Source organism: Schistocerca serialis, chromosome 1 (genome assembly GCF_023864345.2).
Source record: "Schistocerca serialis cubense isolate TAMUIC-IGC-003099 chromosome 1, iqSchSeri2.2, whole genome shotgun sequence".
In the NCBI taxonomy this organism is placed as follows: Eukaryota; Metazoa; Arthropoda; class Insecta; order Orthoptera; family Acrididae; genus Schistocerca; species Schistocerca serialis.
Genome location: NC_064638.1, coordinates 315,315,521 through 315,328,908, shown reverse-complemented (window position 1 = coordinate 315,328,908; position 13,388 = coordinate 315,315,521). Strand labels below are relative to the sequence as shown.

The following is a 13,388-nucleotide window of genomic DNA, read 5'->3' as shown; positions in this document are numbered from 1 at the left end:
TAACAGTATTATAGTGTTACTGCAACTACTCAGCACCTCTCTCCTTCCATGGTCAAAAATGATAGGACCAGGTACTTACATAGCAAGTAATTCTTAGCACTTGTACTTCTCTGACTTTGTAACAGTCATTGATGCAGTTCATGGGAATTTTCCTCAGACCAGTGACAGATTTTTGTTTCTTTCCCTTTTGGCCTGACCCTTTTTGATGAAACTTAAAATGCTCGATTTGTTTCTGGTTCTGACCCGAAGTTACACACACACACACACACACACACACACACACACACACACACACACGCACGCACGCGCGCGCGGGTTCAGTCACTGTTCACAATCAGATTTATTAATGCTGCATGCCCCCCCATGAACCATGGACCTTGCCATTGGTGTGGAGGCTTGTGTGCCTCAGCGATACAGATAGCCGTACCTTAGGTGCAACCACAACAGATGGGTATCTGTTGAGAGGCCAGACAAATGTGTGGTTCCTGAAGAGGGGCAGCAGCCTTTGCAGTACTTGCAAGGGCAACAGTCTGGATGATTGACTGATCTGGCCTTGTAACACTAACCAAAATGGCCTTGCTGTGCTGGTACTGCGAAAGGCTGAAAGCAAGGGGAAACTACGGCCGTAATTTTTCCTGAGGGCATGCAGCTTTACTGTATGATTAAATTATGATGGCGTCCTCTTGGGTAAAATATTCTGGAGGTAAAATAGTCCTCAATTCGGATCTCCAGGCGGGGACTACTCAAGAGGATGTTGTTATCAGGAGAAAGAAAACTGGCGTTCTACGGATCAGAGTGTGAAATGTCAGATCCCTTAATCGGGCAGGTAGGTTAGAAATTTTAAAAAGGGAAATGGATAGGTTAAAGTTAGATATACTGGGAATTAGTGAAGTTCGGTGGCAGGAGGAACAAGATTTCTGGTCAGGTGACTACAGGGTTATAAACACAAAATCAAATATGGGTAATGCAGGAGTAGGTTTAATAATGAATAGGAAAATAGGAATATGGGTAAGCTACTACAAACAGCATAGTGAACGCATTATTGTGGCCAAGATAGATGAAGTCCACGCCTACTACAGTAGTACAAGTTTATATGCCAACTAGCTCTGCAGATGATGAAGAAATTGGAGAAATGTATGATGAAATAAAAGAAATTATTCAGATAGTGAAGGGTGACGAAAATTTAATAGTCATGGGTGACTGGAATTCAGTAGTAGGAAAAGGGAGGGAAGGAAACGTAGTAGGTGAATATGGATTGGGGATAAGAAATGAAAGAGGAAGCTGCCTGGTAGAATTTTGCACAGAGCACAACTTAATCATAGCTAACACTTGGTTCAAGAATCATAAAAGAAGGCTTTATACATGGAAGAAGCCTGGAGATACTGACAGGTTTCAGATAGATTATATAATGGTAAGACAGAGATTTAGGAACCAGGTTTTAAATTGTAAGACATTTCCAGGGGCAATCTGTTGGTTATGACCTGTAGATTAAAACTGAAGAAACTGCAAAAAGGTGGGAATTTAAGGAGATGGGACCTGGATAAACTGACTAAACCAGAGGTTGTACAGATTTTCAGGGAGAGCATAAGGGAACAGTTGACAGGAATGGGGGAAAGAAATACAGTAGAAGAAGAATGGGTAGCTTTGAGGGATGAAGTAGTGAAAGCAGCAGAGGATCAAGTAGGTAAAAAGACGAGGGCTAGTAGAAATCCTTGGGTAACAGAAGAAATATTGAATTTAATTGATGAAAGGAGAAAATATAATAATGCAGTAAATGAAGCAGGCAAAAAGGAATACAAACGTCTCAAAAATGAGATCGACAGGTTGTGCAAAATGGCTAAGCAGGGATGGCTAGAGGACAAATGTAAGCATGTAGGGGCTTATCTCACTAGGGGTAAGATAGATACTGCATACAGGAAAATTAAAGAGACCTTTGGAGATAAGAGAACCACTTGTATGAACATCAAGAGCTCAGATGGAAACCCAGTTCTAAGCAAAGAACGGAAAGCAGAAAGGTGGAAGGAGTATATAGAGGGTCTATACAAGGGCGATGTACTTGAGGACAATATTATGGAAATGGAAGAGGATGTAGATGAAGATGAAATGGGAGATACGATACTGCGTGAAGAGTTTGACAGAACACTGAAAGACCTGAGTCGAAACGAGGCCCCCGGAGTAGACAACATTCCATTGGAACTATTGACTGCCTTGGGAGAGCCAGTCCTGACAAAACTCTACCATCTGGTGAGCAAGATGTATGAGACAGGTGAAATACCCTCAGACTTCAAGAAGAATATAATAATTCCAATCCCAAAGAAAGCAGGTGTTGACATATGTGAAAATTACCGAACTATCAGTTTAATAAGTCACAGCTGCAAAATACTAACGCGAATTCTTTACAGACGAATGGAAAAACTAGTAGAAGCCGACCTCGAGGAAGATCAGTTTGGATTCCGTAGAAATGTTGGAACACGTGAGGCAATACTGACCCTACGACTTATCTTAGAAGCTAGATTAAGGAAGGGCAAACCTACGTTTCTAGCATTTGTAGACTTAGAGAAAGCTTTTGACAATGTTGAATGGAATACTCTCTTTCAAATTCTGAAGGTGGCAGTGGTAAAATACAGGGAGCGAAAGGCTATTTACAGTTTGTACAGAAACCAGATGGCAGTTATAAGAGTCGAGGGACATGAAAGGGAAGCAGTGGTTGGGAAGGGAGTGAGACAGGGTTGTAGTCTCTCCCCGATGTTATTCAATCTGTATATTGAGCAAGCAGTGAAGGAAACAAAAGAAAAATTCGGAGTAGGTATTAAAATCCATGGAGAAGAAATAAAAACTTTGAGGTTCGCTGATGACATTGTAATTCTGTCAGAGACAGCAAAGGACTTGGAAGAGCAGTTGAACGGAATGGATAGTGTCTTGAAAGGAGGATATAAGATGAGTATCAACAAAAACAAAACGAGGATAGTGGAATGTAGTCAAACTAATTCAGGTGATTCTGAGGGAATTAGATTAGGAAATGAGACACTTAAAGTAGTAAAGGAGTTTTCTACTTGGGGAGCAAAATAACTGATGATGGTCGAAGTAGAGAGGATATAAAATGTAGACTGGCAATGGCAAGGAAAGCGTTTCTGAGAAGAGAAATTTGTTAACATCAAGCATAGATTTAAGTGTCAGGAAGTCATTTCTGAAAGTATTTGTATGGAGTGTAGCCATGTATGGAAGTGAAACATGGACGATAAATAGTTTGGAAAAGAAGAGAATAGAAGCTTTTGAAATGTGGTGCAACAGAAGAGTGCTGAAGATTAGATGGATAGATCACATAACTAATGAGGAACTATTGAATAGGATTGGGGAGAAGAAAAGTTTGTGGCACAACTTGACTAGAAGAAGGGATCAGTTGTTAGGACATGTACTGAGGCATCAAGGGATCACCAATTTAGCGTTGGAGGGCAGCGTGGAGGGTAAAAATTGTAGAGGGAGACCAAGAGATGAATACACTAAGCAGATTCAGAAGGATGTTGGTTGCAGTAGGTACTGGGAGATGAAGAGGCTTGCACAGGATAGAGTAGCATGGAGAGCTGCATCAAACCAGTCTCAGGACTGAAGACCACAACAACAACAACAACAACAACAATGCTGCATGATCTGTGTCTTGTGGAACTGTAAACTTTAATCATGTCAGACAAATTCTACTCATACTACTACAGATATCCCCACTGTTCGAGACAGTTGTTGAACAGAATGCTGTTGACAGTTGTAGCATGTTGCCAGTATTATTTGCTGTGCTGGTGAATGCTTTGTAGCCTTTTAACATTCTTCTCGTTTCTTCAGAAACCATTACACACATTCTTATTGCATGTTGTGATAGCACAGGACTCTGCCTTTCAAAATTGAAATAATGATGTGCTCCTCATCTCGCAATGGCACAGTTACATTTCTGAAAAATTCTCCCCTGCCCAAAGTAGTCAGAGCTACTCTTGAGCAGTCTGTCACTGCAGTTTGAGAAAATGCCAACAGCAACAAATTTTTGAATGAAATTCCAGAAACTTTTCTGTTGCAACCAACAAGGTTCAGTTTTAAGCAGCAGCTCATCTCTGAGATATGATCTGTCCTGCGACGGGGCGTGAGTCGTTCTTGGGTAGCTCAGTTGGTAGAGCACTTGCCCGCGAAAGGCAAAGGTCCCGAGTTCGAGTCTCATTCCGGCACACAGTTTTAATCTGCCAGGAAGTTTCACATCAGCGCACACTCCGCTGCAGAGTGAAAATGTCATTCTGGAAACATCCCCTAGGCTGTGGCTAAGCCATGTCTCCGCCATATCCTTTCTTTTGGGGAGTGCTAGTTCTGCAAGGTTCGCAGGAGAGCTTCTGTAAAGTTGGAAGGTAGGAGACGAAGTACTGGCAGAAGTAAAGCTGTGAGGACGGGGCGTGAGTCGTGCTTGGGTAGCTCAGTTGGTAGAGCACTTGCCCACGAAAGGCAAAGGTCCTGAGTTCGAGTCTCAGTCCGGCACACAGTTTTAATCTGCCAGGAAGTTTCATATCAGCGCACACTCCGCTGCAGAGTGAAAATCTCATTCTGGGTTTACTTCTTGTGTTTCATTTTCTGATATCTCACAAGCTATCCACCAATTCTTCTCATAAACACAAGTAACAAATCCTGTAATCTGTTTAAATGGCATTCCATCTGCAATTGTACTCACCTGCATTTTATGAACATCAAAATCCTCAAAATCAAAACAACTGTTACTTCTCTGGGATTCCTCATGGGAATAAATGCATGATATTTCTGAGTCCATGTGATTGCTATGATTTCACAGTATCTTTTTGCCAATCTCCATTCCTCTGCTGCTAGTCATTTGTCATGTGAAATAAATAAGATATTTATATTACCCCTCTCAAACAATGGAAAGGGGGTCAATCTTTCAGAATAGCTTGGGCTGCAGACCTTTTTACTGTGCTAATTCTTTGTAATTATTTCAGCATCTTCAAGATAGTAAGTTAGAAAAGTTTTTTCAAGTCTTGTATTGTGCTCCATCGCTGGTATAATTACTTCTTATCAATTCTACCCCCCGCCCCCAAAGAGAAAAAAGGATCCCCAAACTGGAAAGAAAATCAAGTTTCAAGTAGGTAAGAATACTGTTTTCTTAATTTTGATTTTTTTTCTCTGATAATAAACAACACATGGATGCACTGTGTTTATGGATTTATTCCAGTAAAATTCTTGGTCCAATTTCACATTTTCACAGAAAGAAAGAAAAAAGATTTCCACTTTTGCAACAAAGTTTTGTTAGTTGCACACATAAATCTTTCACAAATTCCTCTGTTGATTTTGTTACATTTTGAAACATACAGTGATCAACAGTAATCCACTGCTTGCAAGTTATGTTTCCTGTCATTTCCTCTTCAAGCACAGAAATTAAGGCATCTTTAAAAGCAGTTTACTTAGGGCAGTAATCACATTCTTTTCTGGACTGTGTAGTATTTGGTGGGTTGCACACAATTTTGGACAAGAAATGTTCATATGAGCCTCCATATTCCACTATGGTAATGTTGCTTAATTTGCTCCAACTATCATCAATTTCACATTGTGATTTGCTGTCCAAGTGCAAAAAGTATGTGTTGCATTAAGTCCGCATATAATACAATTTTTTGCCCTAAATTACGCAGTTCTTGAGAATCCAATTTGGACCTGCAGGTAGTTTCATTTGAAATGTTTGTACACTTCTCTTAGGTTTTTAAATTTAATCTTTTTTGATTATATACAAGCTTGCCATCACTGTCTCTATAAACCAGCCTGTAAACCATCCTTATTTGCCACACAGTTAAGAAATCAAATTGCAGTTAAATAAAATTTATTTTGATATGTTCCTTTTAGAATACCATCATGAATATTGGCACACACATTAACAAATACTGTATGACTGACATACTTTTTTCTTTCAGCACAAAGAAATGTGAAGTTTTGAAATTTTAATAATTTAGAAAAGTTTTGTTTTAGAAAAATTTAGCATTTTTATGAATTTGGTCAAATGGCATATATTTTTAAAGCTTGTAAGGAATGAAATAAAATGGTAAAAATTTCAGGCCGTTAAGTCAAATAGGTTTTGAGAAATAGTGATTTTAAAATTTCAAAACATCAATAACTCTGATGTTCTGTGACTTTATGTAGTAGTATTTGTAAATATGTGTCAGCAAGATCGATCTTAGAAAAATAGTCTCCTCGACAATCTTTGTGAGGTGGTCTTCTGGACGAGGTATAGGGTATTTTTATACTTATGCCTGGGCATTGACTTTTGATTTAAAGTTTCCACATGCCTGGAGGGGGAACCATTTGATTTCTTTACTGCCACCAGTGGTGTGGTCCAAGTGCTTGTTTAAGGTAGTCCAGGCAACCCAGCCCCTTGGATTTTATAAAGCTCCCGCTTAATGGTTGTCTTATGGAGGCCAAAATGGACCATACTTGATGGAAATAGGACACCACGTCTGATTGCAAGGGGATATGAGCCTGTAAATCTATGACATATCCCAGACCAAGTTCCAACATAGGTATGAATGGTGTGCAGAGGACATGAAGTTCCTGGAAGGGAACCCTATTAGATATGACCTGAATCCAAACAGTGAGAAGGCACACAGACTGAAGATGTTTCTGGCTGGCTTACTACTATCAACAACAAATAGCATTATCAGCCATACAACTTCCTTGTAGGCTGGGGTGATGAAAACTGAACTGTCACCATATGCTACCCACATACTGGATGATGGGGATAGCTCTGGAGAACCTAGATGAGCTTACATTTGGAGGGTTACCAAAGTACATGTTGCCTCTTCTTTCAACTGGAAACAGAAATCTTTCCCCATTGTGAGGTTTATAAATTGCTTATTAGTGAAAGAATCGCCTGGCTATTGCCCTTTGATGCATCCAGGGAAATGGATTTGATCATCCTGGCTGTCTATGACAGATTGATCAGACACACCCATCTTTTCCACAACGGGAGCAGTGTGCCTATTGATCCAGACACTCAGCATGTGGGTGCGTTATGGAGCAGTCTGGGCTAGACAGAAGTTTCCACAGCATATGCTTACATGATACGACTGGCTGTTCAAGGTAACATTGATACATGGTATTATTAAATGTCAACGCGAGGAACTGGTTTACAAGTATTCCAAGTTTTTTGGGTGCAATGTAGCATCTGGACAAATGCTATTGGCCGTCAGGCCATGAGTTTCTCATTTGCTGCCAGCGCAATTTTGAAAAAGTGTGCAATTGTCAAAATATCTTCCCATGGTGGTGGTTCAATATAAGGGCTGATGCACGTACTCCAGATCGGGAGCCAGTTGGACAACTACGTCTCTGATTGAAGTGTCTGTGTGAGGGTTTACATGCTACATTAACACAATTGACATAATCCTTGTAAATCAGTCACCCGGGAATGATACAACTGATTGGGTTATTTATGGTTCTGATGAAATTCAAGTCCTGATGCACCCACATGGAATCTTTACGGATAATAATTTGAAATTAACATACACATTCCTCAGATTTTGAAGGTGACAGAATTTGAGAGAGGAGCCAAGTTCTTAAAAAACTGCGATGGAGAAGGCCAAGCAAGGAAGAGTGACTGTTGGAGACTATTATATCTGATATGAAAGGCAGTGAAGTACTGTTGCAGCTGCTGTAAATATGTGTCCCAGTCCTCTCATCATTAAATGGCAGAAACATAGATGGACCTCTCTGTGGGTCAGAAGTGATCACTACCTGTTTTGGGTTGTAAGCTGTATATGCAGTTGATCCTTCAGAAGCTGAATTTCTAGATGAAGGAACTCATTTTGCTGCTGGTGTTATCATTGTTGTTGGTGAAACTGCTGTTGCAGTGCTGCTCCAGTGGCAGCTGTTGCTGTTCCAAAAATTTCACTAACTTTTATTCCATGGTACTTTGTCAACCTCCTACCTTGTCACCAATTATTGTGACTGAGATTTGACTGAATGTTGGCAATGATTCAGAAGAAAAAGTGATGAGATTGAGCTCACACATCTGAGTCCGTCAAAATTTAGTGACAGAATGGACAGAAAAGACAATCAGTAAGAAAACGGACATGTGGAGATGGCACTACAGCTAAAAAGTCCAATGAATAATCCAGAGAGATAAAACCTGAGATGTTATGAAAGGGGAGACAAAGAACCAACAGTCTGTTTGCACAGTGAGACAATAGTGAAGCTAATACACTACTGAATCCCAGGTCGTGCTGTAGTGGAACTTATAGGGCAGCCACAAGCTCTAATTGGCCACCAGACTAGTGTACAGTGCTGTAGCAGGTGAAGCTAACTCTAGTGGCTGGTGCTATGACTGGTAGCCAAAGTCCAGTTCCATGCTCTCTTGAGGGCTTGCAAAGTTACTAGGCTGCTATTCAGAATTCATATAATGACTCGGTGTACTTTTCCTCCCCATTACTCTTGAATGATTGAGGTGATGCATACTTAAGTCATTAGAATTGCATTCAAATATTTGTCCACACATCAAGATTGAGGTTTTCCACGGTTTCCCTGGGCTGAGATGCCTTATACCAGGATGCTTCCTTTGAAAAGATTGCGCCTTATTATTTGCTCGTCCTTGGTTTATCTGAGTTTTTGCTGCATCTCTAATTAATTTATCCATTGGATGCCAAACCATTGTCTTCCTTAATTGAATTCATTCTATTCAATTTTGGTGCTGTTCAGTTAGAGCATCAGTCAGTGGAAGTGAAGAGCAATAAGTAGGAGTAACAGTGAAGAGCAATAAGTAGGAGTAACAGTGAAGAGCAATAAGTAGAAGTCGCCAAGAACTTAACAACTATTGGGATTGTCAGGATCAGTAAATAATGCCCTTGAATATCCGAAACTAGCCTTTACAAATAGCTTCAGCTACATGAATATGTCACTCACTTCACCAAAAGAAATAACTTCCATAATAAAATATTTGAAAACAAAGCATTCTAGTGGTTACGATGAAATATCAACAAAGTTAATTAAGGCATGTTCTTGTGAGTTTAGTACAATTCTAAGTTACTTGCGTAACCAGTCAATTATAACTGGGACATTTCCTGACTGGCTAAAATATGCAGATGTTAAGCCTCTATTCAAGAAAGGGGATAAAGAGATACCATCAAACTACAGACCGATTTCACTTTTGCCAGCATTCTCAAAAATTTTAGAAAAAGTAATGTACAGGCAGCTTCTCAACCATCTGACCACAAATAACATATTATCAAGAACACAGTTTGGATTTCTGAAGGGTTCTGATATCGAGATGGCTATTTACACCTACCGTGAAAATGTGCTTAATTCATTAAATAACAAATTACAAGCAGGAGGTATTTTCTTTGATTTGTCAAAGGCATTTGATTGTGTGAACCACAACATCCTTTTAAATAAATTAGAATTCTATGGTGTCACGGGCAGTGCTGCAAAATGGTTCAAAGCATACCTAGCCAACAGGAAACAAAGGGTGTCAGTACAAGGGACTAGTGAATTAAGTCATCAGTCATCATCAGAATGGGAAGAAATTACATGTGGTGTCCCACAAGGATCCATCTTAGGGCCATTGCTTTTTCTTGTGTACATTAATGATCTCTCATCAGTTACACTGCCAGAAGCAGAGTTTGTTTTGTTTGCAGATGACACAAGTATTGCAGTAAATAGTATGTCGAGTGTAGTTCTAGAAAAATCTGCTAATGATAATTTCATGGATATTAATAAATGGTTTAAAGCCAACTCATTGACATTAAACTTTGAAAAGACTCACTACATGCAATTCAGAACCTGTAAGAGGTTTCCATACAGTTATGCATAAAGTATGAAGAAGAGCAGATAGAAGAGGTTGACAGTCTTAAATTCCTGGGATTACAACTTGATAATAAATTCAGTTGGTAGGAGCACACCACAGAACTGCAGAAACGCCTTAACAAATCTGTATTTGCAATTCGAGTGTTAGCAGACATAGGCAACATAAAAATGAAAAAGCTTGCATACTTTGCCTACTTTCATTCCATAATGTCATATGGTATAATATTTTGGGGTAACTCTTCAAGTCAAACAAACGTTTTCAGAGTCCAAACGCGTGTAATACGTATTATTTATGGAGTAAATTCACGGTCGTCATGTAGAAACCTCTTCAAAGAACTGGGTATACTAACCACTGCCTCTCAGTATATTTACTCCTTAATGAAATTTGTCCTAAATAATATATCTCTTTTTCCAACAAACAGCTCGGTTCATATATACAAAACCAGGAACAAAAATGATCTGCACAAAGACTTAAAAGCACTTAATTTAGTTCAAAAAGGGGTCCACTACTCAGGAACACTCATCTTCAATAATTTGCCAGCAAACATAAAAAATTTAGTTACAAATAAAGATCAATTTAAAAGGAGCCTGAAAGACTTACTAGTGGCCAACTCCTTCTACTCCATTGACGAATTTTTTAATAGAAACAAATGACGTATTGTATATATTCATACTATTAGTATTGTTATTTAAGCTAAAAAATAAATTAAAAAAAAAGTTGACATGTTCCACATCCATGAGGATATCCTCAGCATGGGTCTATGAAACAAAAAACTAATCTAATCTAATCTAATCTCTGTTCGCTCACAGAGAATTTACACAGTCCTCCATTGTGGAAGAAATAGAAATAAAAATAAAAATTTACATCTGTTGCTGAAGCACCCAAGATTTGTAACTTCACAAATGAATATGCTTAGAGTTCTATAATTTATTTTGCAGATGTTGTAAATTAGCTCTCACTTCTGTGTGTTCTTTCTTTGTCTTGCATTAAATAATCATTGTCTCATATCAAGTGTAACATTTGGTAATTTTGTTTAAGGGAGCTCCTCTGAAACCAAAAAGTTTCCAACCATCAGCTCTGAAATCACTCCCAGTACCAGGAGTGCTATGTGGAGATTTTTACAAGTAAGTCTCATCTGACAGTTTATATCCTTCAGTTGTTCACAAAGTTACCATTCTGCTGCTGTTCTTATATAAACAATGTGCTACAAAGCTGTAACCTTAAAGCTATTTATGAAAAAGTGCAGGAAACGTATTTGTGTGAATGTTAACATACTTCCATTCATTTGCATAGGATGAAAAGGTAAGTTGAACACAGAAACTTCCATTGTGATAATGATCAAAGAAAAATATATTTGTTGAAAAGAAGTGAAATATTTACACTCAGAAGTAAACGTTGAGATTGAAGGTTTTACACCCAGCAAGTTCCTTCTTGTGGAGGTAGAGAGAAAATGGAGGGAGTAAAACATTTAGGGAGCTAGCAAAAAATAATTAAAGACAAAGGTCCATTAAGCCAAAGTATGAAGTGTTAACAAATGGAAAAGTGGTAATGGACAACTTGTCTATAAATTGGATTAACATCTCCTTCTACTTACACATATGTACTTTGCAAATTATTGTAAGGTTTGTGAAGGATGATCTATAGTGCACGGCCAACTTTTTCATATTTTATGGTTAATTTGTGGATGGTAAATGACAAGAAGTGTTGCTGGTACCCCACGTACTTCAATGGTGTAATTATTATGCAAAATGTTTAATGCTGGAAGTATGTTGCATGACTTGCATTAGAAAATGAGCTTTTGTTATTTTGAGAATCCCTGCAATATACAGTGTCCTTATTGATGAAGATGAAAAAGAAGAAGAAGACAGCAATGATAAAGACAAACAATGAAAAAAAGTCAATTTTGTTTCATAAAGAAATAGTTAAATAAGTTAAACAATTATTGTGTTAACAAATTAAATTATATGTACACTTATTGCTTCTCCAGGATGCCTGTGATTGGGAAAGTAGTGGAAAATATTGATGGTACATACATTGACATACACATTGTGCAGCTATAAATAATTAGTCTAATCTGAACAAGCATGCATTTTTGTACCAACTGCATGTTAGCTTATGACCAAGATTTTTCACTGAAGTACCTCGTGTCATGCATTTAAAATTATACTGCAAAGTCCTGGGCAGAGTACAACTAATGCAAATGATAAAATAACTACTCAGTATCTAAGTGAGGCTTTAATATGTCAGTAGTACATAAACGTTCTTTGCAGGTAAGTAAAACACACACACACACACACACACACACACACACACACACACACTCTCTCTCACTCACTCTCTCTCTCTCTCTCTCTCTCTCTCTCTCTCTCTCTCTCACACACACAAACACACACACACACACACACACACACACACACACACACAGAGAGAGAGAGAGAGAGAGAGAGAGAGAGAGAGAGAGAGAGAGAGAGAGAGAGAAAGGTCAGCTATGTTTTCAGTGTTTGTTTGCCTTTTGACCACTCAAGTGCTTCAATTATACAGTGCATTAGTACATCACATTATTAGCAAACTAAAGTAAGTTTGTCCCCTTAAAAAAAAAAAAAAAATCATTATTTTGGTACAAGTATGACAGTGTGGAAGTAATACAGTTGCTGGACTGTTATTACTGAAATGAAAAGACAGAAAACTGCCAACTTTTCATAAGTGTTGGTTAAAGTTTGCAAAACTGAACTTCTGTGATATGAAGACTTCAATTCATCACTTTAAATAATAGATTGCTCTCAATCAGCTACTAAACAGAAATAATTGTTGGAGAACAGAGCATGCTTGCACAGGGCAGAGACTAATTAGCTGAATGTTGTTATCTGCTTCAGACAACTGTGCAGATTAATGAATTGTGACTCTTTTTGTAATTGTGATGTGGATTTTAACTAACACTATTCATGGGGACTTTGATCTTTACAAATTTATCCTGTTGTTGAGAACAATCTGTTGTGGAAGATCACACAAAATTAGAGGATAGAAATTACTTCGTAATTAGTACCTCAGTAAATTCTATCCTTTTGTTGGCCTAAAATCTATTATATAAAGAACCATTACATTTGGCTGGCACCAGTGTTGCCTCTTGATTGTCATGATAATTTGCAGGAAGCAGTCAGATGGATTCTCCAGTACCGTGGCGGCGAGCACAGAGTCGAGAATGCTCTCTTAAAAGGGATATACTTTATCATTAGTTACTTTTCATACAGCACTTGATGATAGCAGCCGAGGAGCCACACAAGGCTAGTAGGCAGCAAGAAGCATATATTGACTCTATACAATGCTGCAGCAGCATTACAGCAGCTGGTGGTGACGGCCCTCTTGCTGAGAGAAATCAGGTGTCATCTTCATAACATTGCAGCTGGGCTGGCGTTCAGTGAACACTGCACACCTGTTCTGGCATTGCAGCTGGGCTTGCGTTCAGTGAACACCGCAAACCGCCCTGTGCAGCTGGTGGAAACATGCTGGCACCGTAAATCAAACCCAGGAGCCTCTTAGACCAGCTACAGTGTGTGGTGATGGCATCTAT

The 13,388-nt window shown here is 38.8% G+C and overlaps 1 protein-coding gene across 1 annotated transcript in view; it reads left to right on the top strand.

The window, feature by feature from the left end:
* The window catches only part of LOC126469706 (Hermansky-Pudlak syndrome 1 protein homolog), a 152,234-nt gene that overhangs the window by 113,343 nt on the left and 25,503 nt on the right, over nucleotides 1–13,388 (top strand). Inside the window, exon 9 of the mRNA XM_050096892.1 lies at nucleotides 10,859–10,944. Coding sequence (XP_049952849.1) covers nucleotides 10,859–10,944 — 86 coding nt within the window. The remainder of the gene's footprint in view (nucleotides 1–10,858; nucleotides 10,945–13,388) is intronic.